This window comes from Harpegnathos saltator, unplaced genomic scaffold (genome assembly GCF_003227715.2).
Source record: "Harpegnathos saltator strain DR-91 unplaced genomic scaffold, Hsal_v8.6 scaffold240, whole genome shotgun sequence".
Lineage (NCBI taxonomy): Eukaryota > Metazoa > Arthropoda > Insecta > Hymenoptera > Formicidae > Harpegnathos > Harpegnathos saltator.
In genome coordinates this window covers 574,166-591,394 of record NW_020230029.1, presented here as the reverse complement: position 1 = coordinate 591,394, position 17,229 = coordinate 574,166, and the positions used below count along the sequence as shown (strand labels likewise).

The window sequence follows — 17,229 nt, the reverse complement described above, 5'->3', positions numbered from 1 at the left end:
TATTCCATGGCTGTGTGTAACCGGACTGGAAAACCCCAAGATGCGTAGGAAGGAAAATTGCCCTGGCTAAATAGTAATAATAGTAAACACGGCGCTCCGGCACAAATATAACGAGAAATGCGTATTGTGTGTGTATTGAGATTACGGAGGCAGTTACTTATTCAAATAGATATTACCTCATACAATTTTCAAAAGAAAAAGAGAGAGAGAGAGAGAGAAAGAGAGAGAGAGAGAGAGAGAGAGAGAGAGAGAGAGAGAGAGGGGGAGAGAGAGAGACAGACAGAAAGAACAATCATCGTCGTCATCCGCTTTTTTTTATACTTGATCTACGAAACCTATGTTCTATAAGTGTAACAATGGAGTACAATAAATTGTTATAATGCAGCGCATTCTTCCGTTTGTTTACGATAAATCACGTTGCGACAACCGCTCTTTTAACATTTGAGTTTCATATAATTTTTTTATATAGAAAAATACTAAGTAGCTACATTCTATACATATGTTAGTCAATATTTTCCTAAATTACAAGTTTAGATTATTTCCTTTTTTCTGAGCATTTCACTGTATAGATATATACATATACATACATATATATATATATATGTATATATACACACCTCTCTGGAGAATGTCTAGTTATTAAAAAATGTAGGTACTTTTCATTCTCTTACGATATATACGTATCTTGAGTCGTTCAGTCCAGAAGTTGATGTACACAAATTACTTGTGTTTACACATACATATATATATATACATAAATAATTTGAAAAATCAGAAGAAATGCGATTGAACATAGCACGTATGATACCAAATAGGTAAGTAAACGGGCATTGTCCTTCGATATTCAACTCTAGTAATAAATTATACTTAACGATATTGTAATATTTATTATACCTAGATATTTTTAAATGAACACTTGTTCGCTTGCTAGACTGTCAGCGAAAGGTGCGACGATCACACGCGTCGCGAAGTAAAATGTCAAACCGAACGTGATAGAAATCGGTAATGCGGGTAGCGCCTTTTTGCATATAGCCAGCAGCACGAGCGTCAAACAGAGACCCTGTAACGAGCAACAAACAAATTCTTTATAATATGCAAAACAAGCTGTTATAAAGCGACATATTCGACGACATATTTCAAATATCAAACCTTATTTTTAAAAGTGATAAATTTCTACGATTTTCTACGCTAGATTCTTATAATTCACGCTGATGTACGGATGTGAGAATACGTACAATGAGAATAGCAACGAAGCAAGCCAACGTGGTATTCCAGTCGCCATAACTAGACGCCTTCCCGACGAGCACGCTGTAGAATATAAAGTCGCCGAGACCTAGCTTAACTCCGCGTTCCTCCATAGGAGGAGGAGGAGGAGGAGGAGGTGCTACTTGACTTTGTATTTCTACCGAACGATTTTCCTGTTGCCTCCTGTTGGTTCCTCTGGTTTCATCGTTCTCGCGCACCTCTTGCGCACGTCTCGCACTACGTTCACCTGCAAAATCAAAATTTAATATAATGCAATATTGTTAATTTAATATAATAACCTTTGAAAATTACACTGTCGTACTACTCATACCATGCGTTTCTACCCATTCATTGGTAAAACCTTCCTCCTCTGTGTCACCTGATGCATAACTACATTGATTATCCGTTCGATCACGTGTAGGAGACGTCGTGTTGTTTCCCGACGTGGTGGTATCTCCTGATGTTGCATCGCTGCCAGCCATTGTGGCTGCTTGCACGTATCCAGCATAAGACACAGTAAATGAGTATAGGATCGTAGATGAGTATATAAGAGCGGGAAAAATAGATTCGTTCCGTTCCTGTGCTGTTTCGACTAGTATTCTTAATGGGCCATTTGGTGTCAAAACCGCAATTAAATCTAAAAATGAATGTCATAAATAAGAATACAAATATTATTGATCTTAAGCTTCCATATGAGGCAAATGATTTACCCCAAATACTTATGACACCAAGCACAGCCCAGGCTGTCCATTCGGGTAAATATTTGATAAACACAAGTGCCATTAAGGCAGAAATAAAGATTAGATACGCTTGCTGAAGTTGCAACGGTCCTTGCCAATGAATACATATCATTCCAACTGCACCAAAATTCCACAGGCCTATACTTAATGTGAAGAAGTCCATTGGAATGTTATAAGCTTTCAACACTTGCCTGCAAGTAGAAGTAGATAAGTTTTCTTTTAGGTAGTAACTGACAAAAATAGTATATTTAAAATACTTTCTTTTTTCAAATACTCACTCACAATACAAGATAGAGAATAAAGACAGCAATAATAAAGAACTTATAATCAACCATCCATGTATGACCTTGTAGAATTTGTATTTGTAAAGAATAATAAGTATCACAGTCATGAATACGATGACACTCATAAGAATCAATGAATTGGCGAATGCTTGCCATACTTTGGTACTCGTGTCGGAACTGTCTTCGTGAAATGGGGTATATACTCTGGAAGTAAATCTAACAACTTTGCCTTGTCTCTAAAAAACCTAATATTAAATATAATCTTGTAAACGATTATCACAAACTTACAAGTACATTCCCTTTGTTGTGTAGAAATTCACAGAACTAATAGTAGCCACTACAACCAGCATACACAAAGAGACAGGGATGAAAAGATTGATCACATGTACCACACCAGACTTTTCTACCTCTGCATCTTCATCATAATGCCTCGGCCTTCCTTGATTACTGGTAACAGATGTACTTCTTGTATATGATTGTGTGATAGTCGATCGTGTGATAGACGAACTGGGCACTTCGACGTTCACCTCAGGAACTCCATTATCCACCTATCAAGTATAATTATTCATAATTAACATAACATAATAATAACGCTTGCATTGTTTGTTTTGTCGAACATTTATCAAGGAACATTTAAGAGAGAAAAGAAGAAATTTAACGCGTGAGAAAGAGATAATGCAAAGATGTGTGGATATTGCCAAAAAAATTACTTCTTCACTAGCGATCCTAGAGCGTGTCTTTCGACGTTCGTTGACCAGGATCAGGTCGTCTGAGCGAGACTCCGCGACGTGGCCGTCCATCAGGCTTGTGTATTCGTCCGCCGAATCGTAATCACTCTCAGACATTCATCAAAGTCTTGTATTTCTGGATGAACGGACAGAAAAAGTATACTGACAGCTCTCAAATCGTGCTATATCCGCACTTTCGACGCGCCTTACAAATCACCCTATCTGGCGCGTATATTCACACATTAAAAAGAAGAAAGCGGTTACACGTAATCGCAGACACTAATCGTCGTTCCACTCAACACGTTTAAATCGTTCGACAAAGTAGAAATCTTGCTGCTTGTTGACAACTGTTGACAAGCCGTTCACAACCTCCCCACTGACGATGTCGCGCGAGTGACTCACCGTATAATCGCCATTTTTCAAAAAAAGGAAGGACGGAAACTGAAGAATCATTTAATCGCGCGGTTCCGTGGCACTTTCTGCACTTTATTGCTTCTCTCACTGTTGCTCGCTCCCGAACGTGAATGTCGTATATATCTACTTCAGTCTAGCTGGATTAAGTGCAATTGTATCGCAGAACTTTGAGATTTGCTTTTTTCAGCTGCGCCATTAGAACAAAAATAACTGTATCTACTTGCAATAGAAAGAAAATCAAACGGATTATAGCTAAATAAGCTCTGCTCCTCTAATGGTATACTGCGCATATTTGTAATAAAAAAAGATCCAGCAAACCAATTATTCTTCCGAAATGTAGTTCTAGTCTTCTCCGCTACGAGTCACCATCTTCTTGACAAGGAATCAGGAATACGACTCAATGGCAAATCAGTCGCGTTCTCATTTGTGATTACGAAAAATACACGGATTGAACGAGCTGTAACTACGGTATAAAAGGATAATGCGATGGTTCGGAAAATGTATTCTTATATTGTCTCCGTCCTAGGATGTTGAACGAAGAACGACTAACGACGATATTCTTCAGCGCTTGTTATTACCCTAGCTCCTTTCCTCTCGTTCCTCCCACTGATCCACGCCCCTAGCAAATGAATCATGAACAGTCAACGTCAACGCGGCGAACAGCATAGCGGCAAGTCTCAGTTTGTCCATAGTGGATCCTAGAGGAGTGAAGAGTCGTATTTTTTGTGTTACAACACAGATGGACTGTTTCGACGCAAATATGCCGTATTAGTGTATGGATATCAGACACGATGAGCTTCTCCAGTGATGAAGTCAACTTTTTGGTCTATCGATACCTGCAAGAATCCGGTACGATCACGGAATCCGCACATAACCTCGTAATCGCTCGACGAACGCTGTTTGATTCTCCACTTTTTCGTTCGCGTAGCCTAGCGGGAACCTTCTTCGCGCGTTCTCTTTATGCACACTTCGCCAGATACTCGGATGAACGAGAGTCGATGCTTCGTGAGAAATCTCGAATGTACTGTTTTGATAACGCAATAGAAAAGCAGCAAACAATACGAAAAAATTATGATTACATTCAAGATGAAGAGTCATGAACCTTTAGTCGTAGCAGTCACGAGGAAAGAGTTTTGATAGTTTAGATTTGACGATATGGAAATTGAGTATTTTTTAAAAGTTTCTGCAGAAATTCAAGTATAATAATAAAGTGGATGATGTGATCTACTCAAGTAGAGTATCTACTCAAGAGAATAAGATAACAATCTTTCAGTAATAAATTCCAGGTGATTTGGAGCTTAAACTGGATGGAGTCCTTAAATTTAACGAAACATCTTATACATATACGAGATTTATATTTCATAATCCTATAATTGAGACTGCTTTTGTGTGTGCAATAGATTTTATTTGTTTAAGTTCTTTACTGTCTATACCCTAATAATAATAACAATAATGTATATACGGCTTTTTGATATTTCATTTAGAACTTGTTATTTTTGAATATTTATCTCTTACAGGTTTTCAACATTCTGCATACACATTTGGCATAGAATCCCACATATCGCAAAGTAATATTAATGGAGCCTTAGTGCCACCTGCAGCACTTCTCTCTATACTACAGAAAGGACTACAATATACAGAAGCAGAGATATCGATAGGTGAAGATGGTACAGAGCAAAGAATGGTGGAGTCCTTGTCACTCATCGATGCAGTTATGCCAGATGTTGTTGCTACAAGGCAGAATCAAATCAATCAGCAGAAACAGCAAAAAACAGATATTCAAGATACAAATGGCGAGGAAGGTAACTTGTTTGCTAGTACACAGTAATTTTATCTTCAACATTGAATATGTAATTCTTTTTACACTTAGTTTACAAATGAAATTAAATCTTATACTAAATGTAGAGATAATGCATTGGGCCTGGTACACCCTGGTATGAAAAAGTCCCAAGTTTTCATAGACCTCCTTATAACCAGGCAAATTAATTTGGAACAGCCATGGATAACGGTCATTTTGTGGATTATTTTGCTTGTTACTTTCGTATTGGTATTACGGTTATATGGAATAATCTTTCTGTGGAAAGATACTTTCTATAAATGTTTGTCACAATGCTGAAAGACACAGGCATATACTCCCTCGTCGATTTGTCTGTTAACTAAAGGCGAACAACACAACATAACACTTTCATACACAATGCAAGTGTTGAAGATTACAAGAAGAAAGTTTATCAATTCAATTTGTTTTTTTTTCTCTTTTAAATTTCAAGGTCCTGTTGTATCTTGTTGCTTCAGTAATTCCTAGTAAATAGATATTTTGTTATTTATTAATGTTTTTTAAGAAAGATGCTTATTTCTGATACTCCTTATTTCTGAGTATGCAGAGTTTAGAGTAATGGTCTGTATGATTTTTGAGAAATTTTCAACAATTTAAAGAATATTTAGTGACATTTTAAAAATTTAGTGCCATTGATTTTTAGAAAAAAAGATTCTTATTTTTTTGTTACTAATAGTAGCTTGTATAACAGATAAATATTTATCTTACAACTTTCTCTTTAAACTGTTAGAAGCGTCTTAAAAATTGTGGATAATCATGCTTAATACTCTGTATATTATACATATATACATAATTATTTGACGATCAAATATCTTTATCACTCAAAACAGCATTGACATCGATTTGTGTACAATTTTTTTAATTTTTTACTCGTTTATTCTTCTTTTGAATTTTCGAGTGTTTTTCTCGTTTTCTCTGGTTCCTAAATTCAGCGCAAATATGATAAACCGATAAAATACACAAAAATACAATTTTTTACCGTTATATATATGTTTGCTCTTGCTAAAGATATCTTTTCCATTCACATAACATACTTAAAGGAGTCGACAATGTGTTCGATCATTAAGGGACCCAATCGTCAAATAATTCTTGAATATTTTTCAGTTGTCACGTCCAACGAGGGCGTTAGCAGTAATGACCGAGGAGGTGATAGAACGGAGATGGAGGTGGACGAACAGCAACCAGGAACAGGCGCGGGTTCGAACGTGAGCGCAGTTGAAATCCCCGCGAGCAAAGCCACAAAATTGCGAGGACACGAATCAGAAGTTTTCATATGCGCTTGGAACCCAACAACCGATCTGTTAGCTTCCGGTTCAGGTGACAGCACCGCTCGTATCTGGGACATGTCGGACAATTCGCAGGCTCCTAATCAACTTGTTCTACGTCATTGTATTCAAAAAGGCGGAACGGAAGTTCCAAGCAACAAGGACGTAACGTCGTTAGATTGGAAGGTACGAGTGAACGGAGATTAAACGTATCTTATTGATCTGATTAATTTTGCGAAGATATCTTTGTTTTGTCTTCGATAAGAGATGAGGTGAGCTGTAAGAGTATAAATTAATTACATGAAAAAATTTATTGCAGTGTGACGGCACTTTACTGGCAACAGGAAGTTATGATGGTTACGCGAGAATATGGACTACTGACGGTAGGTTAGCATCTACTTTAGGTCAACACAAAGGTCCAATTTTCGCGTTGAAGTGGAATAAACGCGGTAATTACATATTGAGCGCTGGTGTGGACAAAACGACCATTATCTGGGACGCTGAGAGTGGACAGTGTACGCAGCAGTTTAGTTTCCATTGTGCGCCAGCGTTAGATGTGGACTGGCAGACGAACACGTCGTTTGCCAGTTGTTCAACGGACCAGTGTATACACGTGTGCAAACTCAACGTCGATAAACCCATCAAGAGCTTCCAAGGACATACAGTATGTATACACGTATTAGAATTCCCACGCGATACATTCTTTTGTGAGCATTCTTTTTCCTACTCTCTTTCTCCTTCTTTCTTTTCTGTTTTGTAGAATGAAGTCAACGCGATCAAGTGGGATCCCCAAGGCAATCTGTTGGCAAGTTGCTCAGATGACATGAGCTTGAAAATTTGGTCTATGAAGCAGGACTCTTGGGTGCATGATCTGCAGGCGCACAGCAAGGAAATTTATACAATCAAGTGGTCGCCAACAGGTCCGGGTACGCATAACCCGAATATGAACTTGACGTTGGCTAGCGCATCGTTTGATTCTACAGTCAGATTATGGGATGTGGAACGAGGTGTTTGTATACACACATTGACAAAACACACTGAACCTGTGTACAGTGTAGCTTTTAGCCCTGATGGAAAGTTTCTTGCTAGTGGTAGTTTTGACAAATGTGTACACATATGGTCAACACAGGTGAGTACCATAGTTCATAGTCTTTTATTTTTACTCTCTTTGATGTAACTCCGTTGCGAGCACAATTGATTGACTTCTCTTTCTGTTTGGTTGAACAGAGTGGTCAATTGGTACACAGCTACAAAGGCACAGGCGGCATCTTTGAAGTTTGTTGGAATAGTCGTGGTGATAAAGTCGGTGCATCCGCCTCTGACGGGAGTGTATTTGTTCTTGATCTTCGTAAACTATGATTGCGTTCATATAGTGAAGTATGTATTTGGTTTATATGGCGATATTACGATTTTAAGTTACCCGAGTTTGCATCAACGGCTCGATGTTTCGTCACGCCCTTTTTGTCTTCGTTCTAGTACATTATACAGGATAATTCGCGTGTAAAGCGACGGATGGATTCTTTGTTTCGGTTTAGAACGTTAGTCATTATGAAAATAAAAATATTGACAAATCGTAAATAATTATGTCATATGATGACGCACGATTGAATTTATAAAATTTGCACGTATCACATGTTTTATTCGTAATTAAGTTTTAGGTACGAACATATATATGACATTTACCTTATTTTGTATCCAATCTGCGTTAGATGTCGTTTTAATGTAGTCTTTATTACACGTGAATTTATATTAAGTTGCAATGAAGATTTAATTATATGCGCTTAATTATCGGAATATTTATCTGTAAGCAACTCTAAAATTCAACAAAGAATCTATCTTTGAAGTATTATCCGGCGATTTTAACTCATCCTGTATATTCATTTAAGTTTTTTTTTTACTCTCGGTATTCAGTACTTCAATTTTTGCTCGTACATACTTTCATCAATTAATAGTTATTTATGCATGAACTTTATAGCATTAATAAGTTCGCAAAAGTTCTTGACAAGACTTGTATCTAATGACGAACAATTTTAGTTTTACAAGTGATTATTTGTGGATCATTCCCTTAATATTTCTTCTAAAGCTCCTGGCATCTCGCTGTAGCCGTATGATCTAGTAGATCATAACGTCAAAAATGAGAAATTACTAGTGATTTATTATATTATAGTATAAGCTATTCCGTTTTTCTCTTTCTCTTCCTCGCTTTCTTTTTTTCTTTTAAAATTATTCGCGCAAAATTTGTTTATATGTGCATAAAATTTGAAGTTTTTTCGACTCGTGGATTAATAAGATATAAAATCCATTTGCACTTTAAAAAAGTACGCATAAATTGAATTACATGTCCACTTATTAAAGGAACAAAATTAAAGAAAAAGTGTTCAGTGTGCATCACTGATATTATTGAACAGAAGCTTAACCTATATGTAATAAAAACTTATATCGGTGTATAAAAATAAGGGCTACGTTCAGCAAAAAAAGCTGCTTTGCATTGTCGTAAAATTCATGAATCTAATTGGTGCATCCTTTTGGACTCAGTCAAATTTAAAACCATTTAAATTCATAATAACGTCAATTAGATTCATGAATATTACAATTGTAACACATTTTTGTGCTGAATGCAATCAGTGAAATGCAGTTGATATAATATCTTACTTTTGACGTAATTTAACGTGTCTATAATAGAAGCGCCAGGAACTCTGAGAGAAATTCACAAAGAGAAATGTATATTAATATTTTTTAGTCGTGATACTCTGTACAGCGAAACAGTTTGAGAAACTTTATATTTACAGAAAACCATATTATTATTTCCATCCATAGCAAGTGGGTGGAATATATGTTGTAATTGTAATAGTATCATTAAGAGTATAAACATCGACAATGAATAAAAAATAAACTTTTTTAAAGAAAAATTGTGATTATGGAGACGATACTGTTATTTTTTATTAACTATAACATTTTTCTTGTAACAAAACGTTGCAAGGTAATATTTTCTTGTTTTTGCGAACATTTTCAATACGATCGTTTATAAAAGATTAATATCGATACATAATATCGGCTATTCAATGAATAACAAGCTTAAAATATCCTCTTTAAGATGTGTATATCACATTTTTAATATAAATAATTTTGCAATGTAAAAGATCAAACTGAAAAAAACATTGAAAATTAAAAACGATCGTTACTTCTTATGTAAATTGATATATTTATGACGGTTTTAAGCTCTTTGTAGTGTTGAAAATTAAGAACTCTGAGCTTGAACTGCTTTCTGAATCGTTTTATTGTCATTATTTTTATTCAAATTTTCATTCAATTATTTTTATTCAAATTATAGCACATTTAATCTATATATTGTTTATTATTTAATAAAAATTTTAATTTGTGGTTTGAGTCTCGACTAACTTTACGGAGATTTTAAAATGTTTGAATCTTGGCTACAAATTAATAGAGGAACATAAGAGCGGCCAACACGGTGTTTTCGACGACACCGACCAGAGAGTCTGCATTCAGAGAGAAACCTGAGAGCGGGCATGGCTGCATCAGAAAGGAAATTGAGAGCGGCCAACACGGGTTTTCGGCGACACCGATTTTTCGCACTGGGAATGGGCGCCATCTGCATCCATTTTGAGAGGGAAACTACGATAGTACATCCACTTTCAGGTCTCGGTGGTAAAATCTGCATATGGTGGAAGTCCATGCTACATCCACTTTCAGGCGGTTTATGTCCGTGCTGCAATGACAGTTGCCATCTCTATGCCAGACTGTGCCCGTGTGGTCTAAAAAGAGCGGGGGAGAGGGGGGGAGGAGCAGAAAAAATAAAAGTACGTATTAAATGTTAAATCTTCGAATATATATTGCCGTATCAAAGTCTCCTGTATAATAAACGATTTGATACGTCTGGAGACGCATGATGTATCGTTGTCCGCGTCCCGTTCACTTCGTCCTGTTTTTTAATTCAGCATCCCGTCCGCTCCGGACATTCGCTCGTGGCACTGACAATGGCCGTCGGTGAGCATTCGATCCGCTCGGAGGAGCACGTGTTATTCACGTAATTAACGTGACGAGACTCCGATTATAAATATCCCGCGAGTCGACGAAATATTTGAACTTTTAAAAAAAGCATCAAAGAAAATCACGTTAATGTTGTCATGGGTAAAATCTCACCCCGGTATATATTTTCTTATTTTCGAAATAAAAAAGCCAAACGAATGCAATTAAATGTTATTTATCATCATTGAATATTAAATGAAAAGTAGAAGAGTTATTGTCCGCAGCGGATAATCTAACATTTAATAAGAACGAGACAAAATTCGCATGAGATGAAATTCCACTCTTTAACGCTACCATGACCCTTAATTATTCTCCGAAAACGGCGTTACAACAACTTTGACATTCTGTACAATTAGTTACTAATATATTTTCTAATCGTACACATTCCTCTTTAATTAACATAAAGCTAACAAATATCCGATGCTTCGACAGAATAATTTTCTTTATTTTCAGTAATCAATAAGTAGTAAATCAATGTCGCGTACAGTTGAAAGGCCTCCTCGCATTTCCCTCGTTGTCCCGGAACCTTCGAGAAAAGAAAAGATGCCCAAGGGCAAGTCTCTCTTGCTTCAACCGCCGCCGAGGTCCGCAATGTTTACATCGCGCCGATTGTGTTGATCGGCTCGCGAGCGACGACACTTTTTGCCCTTCGTTTGACGTTTGACGAATTTTCCGGGAATAAGAAGTCGGAATTTCTCAGTTGGCGCTACTGTTCTAATATATCACTTCTTTTGTACAGTAGAAAAGTGTTGCAGAGTTTTATTATAGTTATAAGTTTTACTTGTAAAAACTTATGTACACATATATACAATAAAAAAAAATAATTTGAGTTTGGTACTTCTAAAAATAACACAATACGTGTTGCGCTTGTACTTGGCGCCTTTTTTTTTACCTTTTTGTTTAAAAAGGTAAGTTTTATATAATATTAAATATACGTACGTTTCACGTATAACGTGATTGACTTGGAGTACTCCGTGCCCACGCATGTTATTCATAGCGACGCATTCATACTTTCTCTGATCTGTTACATCGGATTCGATAATTTGCAAGGCACCTGAAACATAAGATGTGATATTCTCGAACAGCGTTCCTCTCAGGATTTTCTTGTCCAAAGAAAGATCAATGATGTGATCGCAGATCTCGTGTATGTCATGTCAAAATAGAGACAGTTTGAATTCAGCGTAATATGATTCTTGGAACAGACGTAAATAATTATTGTGAAGTTTGAAGCGACTCTCTCTCTCTCTCTCAGGCATGCTTTGAAAACACGAGTTGTTTTCATTTTCAGCTAACGGACGACGCAGGCATTAACATTGATCGGCAAGGTGGGGGGTAACCGTGCCTTCCCGATTGTTTGTTTTCGTACGCTTATATATGACTCCGTGATTGCGGAAAGGACATTGCGCCTCGGGCCGACGAACGACGCGCATGCCGCGAGGCAGAGCAGTGTCGGTTAATACGCGTTTCTTTGTCCCCGAATCTTACTTGCGCGAGTGTTAGAGCTAGAGTCAGTGTCGTCGCCAGTGCTACGATGGAGTATCCAGGGGTGCTGCGATGGAGTAACCAGGAGGACGTCGGATCGAGAAGTCAGGATGGAGAGAGGACTCGGAGCGCGCCGAGAGACGTAGCCGAGGACAGCGATACATCATGTATGGTATTCGAGGTACCTCGAGTAATTATTATTACGCAGGACTTTTCTAATTTTAACGGACCTTACTCGAAGTAAGGACATACCCGAGTCGAAATTAGATCAGCATTCATAGTTTATCATCTGAAAAATAGCTTGAGATTTGATTATTCGTTAAACTAATTTCACGTAACATGAGTTCTACTTTTCTTTTCTCGTAAAATATGAATGTCTATTCAAGCAAGGTTGCTGAGGCAAGCTAAGGTTTATGAATACAAATTTTTAATTATGTTCTCAATGAAAAATTGCACATAATTTAAAAAACTATGAATAATGATCTTAGAATCTGATATAAATTTTACAAGTGTTGATTTTTATTCGTCTAATAATGCTCAGATTGCTGTTTTCGTTTAGAATCTGCTAGAATGTCCGTTTCTCATTCTTGTTTATCTTTCTTATTATACCGAATCAGAATTAAAATCTCTATTAGTGAAACAGCATTATTAGACATAACCGTTGTCTTTTTGCAGCTTCAGCTCTTTTAAGAGCTACAATTCTCATCATTCTCATTAGAAAAAAGAAAAGAAAAAAAAGAGAAGAAAAAAGGAAAAAAGAACTTTAAGAATGATGAGAATAAAAAGTGTTTTTCATCCCCCTCCCATTTCCTCTAATTCTTATATGATTATTTAATCCTTATATATTTATCTCACGCGCAATTCTAACAAAGGCAGTTCTATTTACGTTTTTATCTTTGTTCTCTTTCTTGCGCTGTTAAGCGAATATATAATCAAAATCAACAAAAATTGCTCATTTAAATTAAGAATATAAGGATTAAGTACATATACATTATCGAAATAAACGAGTATTAAATAACTGCGGAATACGTCGCTGTTGAAGACTCATCATGGGCGAGACTGCGAGAGTAGCCAGATGTAACGTTCAGGTAGGACAAAGCTTGTTCACTATTGCGCACCTAGATATTCTACATTGATTTTTCAAATTGGATGCAATTTGCAGGATCAATGTAGAATTAATATTTCGACTCGGGAAAGACTCGGGAATGAGAACGAATTGTCATTGCACTTGGACAATCTTCTAACATTGATTTCTGGTATTGATCGATATTCGATTTTCGGTACTGATTTACTCTTTCATTCCTCTACAAGAAAAAAAAATTGATACGACTCGTCCATTTAACCGCGTTAATTTGATGAATAAATTAAATATTGATTGGTCTTCAATTTTCGGTACTGATTTATTCTCTCATTTCTTTATAAGACAAGAAAAATTGATACGAATCATCCGTTTATTCGAGTTAATTTGTTGAGTAAATTAGAGGGATAAATACCTAAAAAATGAGAACAAATTGTCATTGTACTTGGACAATTTTCTGACACTGATTTACGGTATTGATCGATATTCGATTTTCGGTACTGACTGTCTTACTCTTTCATTTCTCTATAAGAAAAAAGAAATTCATACGAATCATTCATTTATCCGCGTTAATTTGATGAATAAATTAAATATTGATCGGTCTTCAATTTCCGGTACTGACTGATTCTCTAATTTCTTTATAAGAGAGTAAAAATTGATACGAATCGTTCTTTTATCCGACTTAATTTGTTGAATAAATTAGTAGGGTAGTACCTGCAAGATGAAAACAACTTGTCATTGCACTTGGACAATTTTCTTGACATTGATTTATATATTGGTCAGTCTTCGGTTTTCGGTAATGATTTATTTTCTCATTTTTTTATAAGACAAAAGAAATTGATTCGAATCGTTCGTTTATCCGAGTTAATTTGTTGAATAAGATTAGAGGGGTAAGTACCTGAAAAATGAGAACAAATTGTCATTGCGCTTGGACAATTTCTTGACACTGATTCATAGTATTAATCGATATTCGATTTTCGGTACTGATTTACTCTTTCATTTCTCTATAAGAAAAAAAAGTTCATACGAATCGTTCATTTATCCGCGTTAATTTGATGAATAAATTAAATATTGATCGGTCTTCAATTTTCGGTACTGACTGATTCTCTAATTTCTTTATAAGAGAATAAAAATTGATACGAATCGTTCTTTTATCCGACTTAATTTGTTGAGTAAATTAGTGGGGTAAGTACCTGCAAGATGAAAACAACTTGCCATTGCACTTAGACAATTTTCTTGACATTGATTTATGGTATTGATCAGTCTTCGGTTTTCGGTATTGATTAATTTTCTCATTTTTTTATAAGAAAAAAAATTGATACGAGTCGTTCGTTTATCCGAGTTAATTTATTGAATAAGATTAAAGGGGTAAGTACCTGAAAAATAAAAACAAATTGTCATTGCACTTGGACAATTTTCTGACACTCATTTATGATATTGATGGATATTCGATTTTTGGTACTGATTTATTCTTCCATTTCTCTATAAGAAAAAAAAATTCATACGAATCGTTCATTTATACACGTTAATTTGATGAATAAATTAAATATTGTTCGATCTGCAATTTTCGGTACTGTCTAATTCTCTAATTTCTTTATAAGAGAATAAAAATTGATACGAATCTTTCTTTTATCCGATTTAATTTGTTGAGTAAATTAGTGGGCTAAGTACCTGCAAGATGAAAACAACTTGCCATTGCACTTAGACAATTTTCTAACGCTGATTTAGAGTATTAATCAATATCCGGTTTTCGATACTGATTTAGTCTTTGATTTCTCTATAAAAGAAAAAAAGATTGATACAAATTATTCATTTATCCGCGTTAATTTGATGAAAAAATTAGATACTGAACGGTCTTCGATTTTCAGTACTGATTTATTTTCTCATTGTTTTACAAGACAAAAAATATTGATACGTGTCGTTCGTTTATCCGAGTTAATTTGTTGAATAAGATTAGAGGGGTAAGTACCTGAAAAATGAAAACAAATTGTCATTGCACTTGGACAATTTTTTGACACTGATTTATGATATTAATCGATATTCGATTTTTGGTACTGATTTACTTATTCATTTCTGAATAAGAAAAAAAATTCATACGAATCATTCATTTATCCGCGTCAATTTGATGAATAAATTAAATATTGATCGGTCTTCAATTTTCGGTACTGACTGATTCTTTAATTTCTTTATAAGAGAATAAAAATTGATACGAATCGTTCTTTTATCCGACTTAATTTTTTGAATAAATTAGTAAGGTAAGTACCTGCAAGATGAAAACAACTTGTCATTGCACTTGGACTATTTTCTTGACATTGATTTATGGTATTGATTAGTCTTCGGTTTTCGGTACTGATTTATTTCCTCATTTTTTTATAAGACAAAAAGGATTGATACGAACCGTTCGTTTATCCGAGTTAATTTGTTGTATAAGATTAGAGGGGTAAGTACCTGAAAAATAAGAACATATTGTCATTGCACTTGGACAATTTTTTGACACTGATTTATAGTATTAATCGATATTCGATTTTTGGTACTGATTTACTCATTCATTTCTCTATAAGAAAAAAAAATTCATACGGATCGTTCATTTATCCGCGTTAATTTGATGAATAAATTAAATATTGATCGGTCTTTAATTTTCGGTACTGACTGATTCTTTAATTTCTTTATAAGAGAACAAAAATTGAATATGAATCGTTCTTTTATCCGACTTAATTTGTTGAGTAAATTAGTGGGGCAAGTATCTGCAAGATGAAAACAACTTGTCATTGCACTTGGACAATTTTCTAACGCTGATTTATAGTATTGATCAATATCTGGTTTTCGGTACTGATTTAGTCTTTGATTTCTCTTTAGAAGAAAAAGAGATTGATACAAATCGTTTGTTTATCCACGTTAATTTCATGAATAAATTCGATATTGATCGGTATTCGATTTTCGGTACTGATTTCTCCTTTCATTTTTCTATAAGAACAGAAAAAATTCAGACGAATTGTTCATTTATCCGCATTAGTTTGATGAAAAAATTAGATATTGAACGGTCTTCGATTTTCGGCACTGATTTATTTTCTCATTTTTGTATAAGACAAGAAAAATTGATACGAATCGTTCGTTTATCTGAGTTAATTTGTTGAATAAGATTAGAGGGGTATGTACCTGAAAAATAAGAACAAATTATCATTGCACGTGTGCAATTTTTTGACACTGATTTATGGTATTAATCGATATTCGAATTTTGGTACTGATTTACTCTTTCATTTCTCTATAAGAAAACAGAAAATTAATGCGAATCGTCCATTAATCCGCGTTAATTTGATGAGTAAATTAGATATTGATCGGCCTTCGATTTTCGGTACTGATTTATTCTGTCACTTCTTTATAAAAGAAGAAAAATTGGTACGAATCGATCGTTTAACCGAGTTAATTTGTTATATAAATTACAGTGGTAACTACTTGAAAAATGAGAACAAATTGTCATTGGACAATTTTCTGACACTGATTTATGGTATTAATCGGCATTCGATTTTCGATACTGATTTACTCTTCCATTGTTCTATAAGGAAAGGAAAAATTGATACGAATCGTTCATTTATCCGCGTTAATTACTTTTTTATTTATTATATATAAGTGGTCCATGGGACGATTAAATATTCGAATACATGTTGCCGTATCAAAGTCTCCTCTATAATGAACAATTTGACACGTCTGGAGACGCATGATGTATCGTTGCCGGCATCCCATTCCCTTCGTCCTTCTTCCCTGTATAAAATGTCGAATTGAAACCTATTAAAAAGTATTGACATTTTGAATATGTCTGAATTCTGAATCTTTTTGATCCGAAGAAAAGGATTGAAAAGTATTAGTTCCCATTAAATTTTATTGTGCTAAATGCGAGACGGTCTCTTTCGCCCGGGTGCCTCACCAGGGAAATTTCTCTAGTACGCTAAATCCCGTAAGACTATCAGTCTTTGTAGTATATCTCGTCGGTGCATAGGGTTTATATTACCTGTACATACATATTTTGAAACATTTTCTTTGGATATTATATCAAGCGGATTTTGCGTGTCACGTAATATCCTTCGGACTACACGGACATTATTATTTTCATCATT

General features: G+C 35.2%; 2 protein-coding genes across 3 annotated transcripts; one reads left to right on the top strand and one right to left on the bottom strand.

Annotated features, from left to right (window-relative positions):
- Positions 1-294: 294 nt before the first annotated feature.
- Positions 295-3,647, bottom strand: Psn (presenilin). Of its 2 annotated transcripts, none has more exons than XM_011146068.3 (7): positions 2,980-3,647; positions 2,558-2,817; positions 2,264-2,485; positions 1,956-2,176; positions 1,577-1,882; positions 1,236-1,492; positions 295-1,060 (listed from the first exon to the last, which is right to left on the bottom strand). In XM_011146068.3, exons 1-7 carry the CDS (start codon positions 3,112-3,114, stop codon positions 905-907), a joined length of 1,557 nt encoding a protein of 518 aa, XP_011144370.1. In that variant the 5' UTR covers positions 3,115-3,647; the 3' UTR covers positions 295-904. The 2 variants fall into 2 exon arrangements, with proteins under 2 accessions (XP_011144370.1, XP_011144371.1); XM_011146069.3 differs by having other exon boundaries at positions 2,264-2,473; positions 2,980-3,639.
- Positions 3,648-3,797: 150 nt separating this feature from the next.
- On the top strand, positions 3,798-9,406 carry LOC105186096 (F-box-like/WD repeat-containing protein TBL1XR1). Its single transcript, XM_011146066.3, has 6 exons — positions 3,798-4,260; positions 4,929-5,213; positions 6,350-6,696; positions 6,830-7,174; positions 7,271-7,639; positions 7,738-9,406. The coding sequence occupies exons 1-6, from the start codon at positions 4,203-4,205 to the stop codon at positions 7,867-7,869; spliced, it is 1,536 nt and encodes a 511-aa protein (XP_011144368.1). The 5' UTR covers positions 3,798-4,202; the 3' UTR covers positions 7,870-9,406.
- Positions 9,407-17,229: the final 7,823 nt, after the last annotated feature.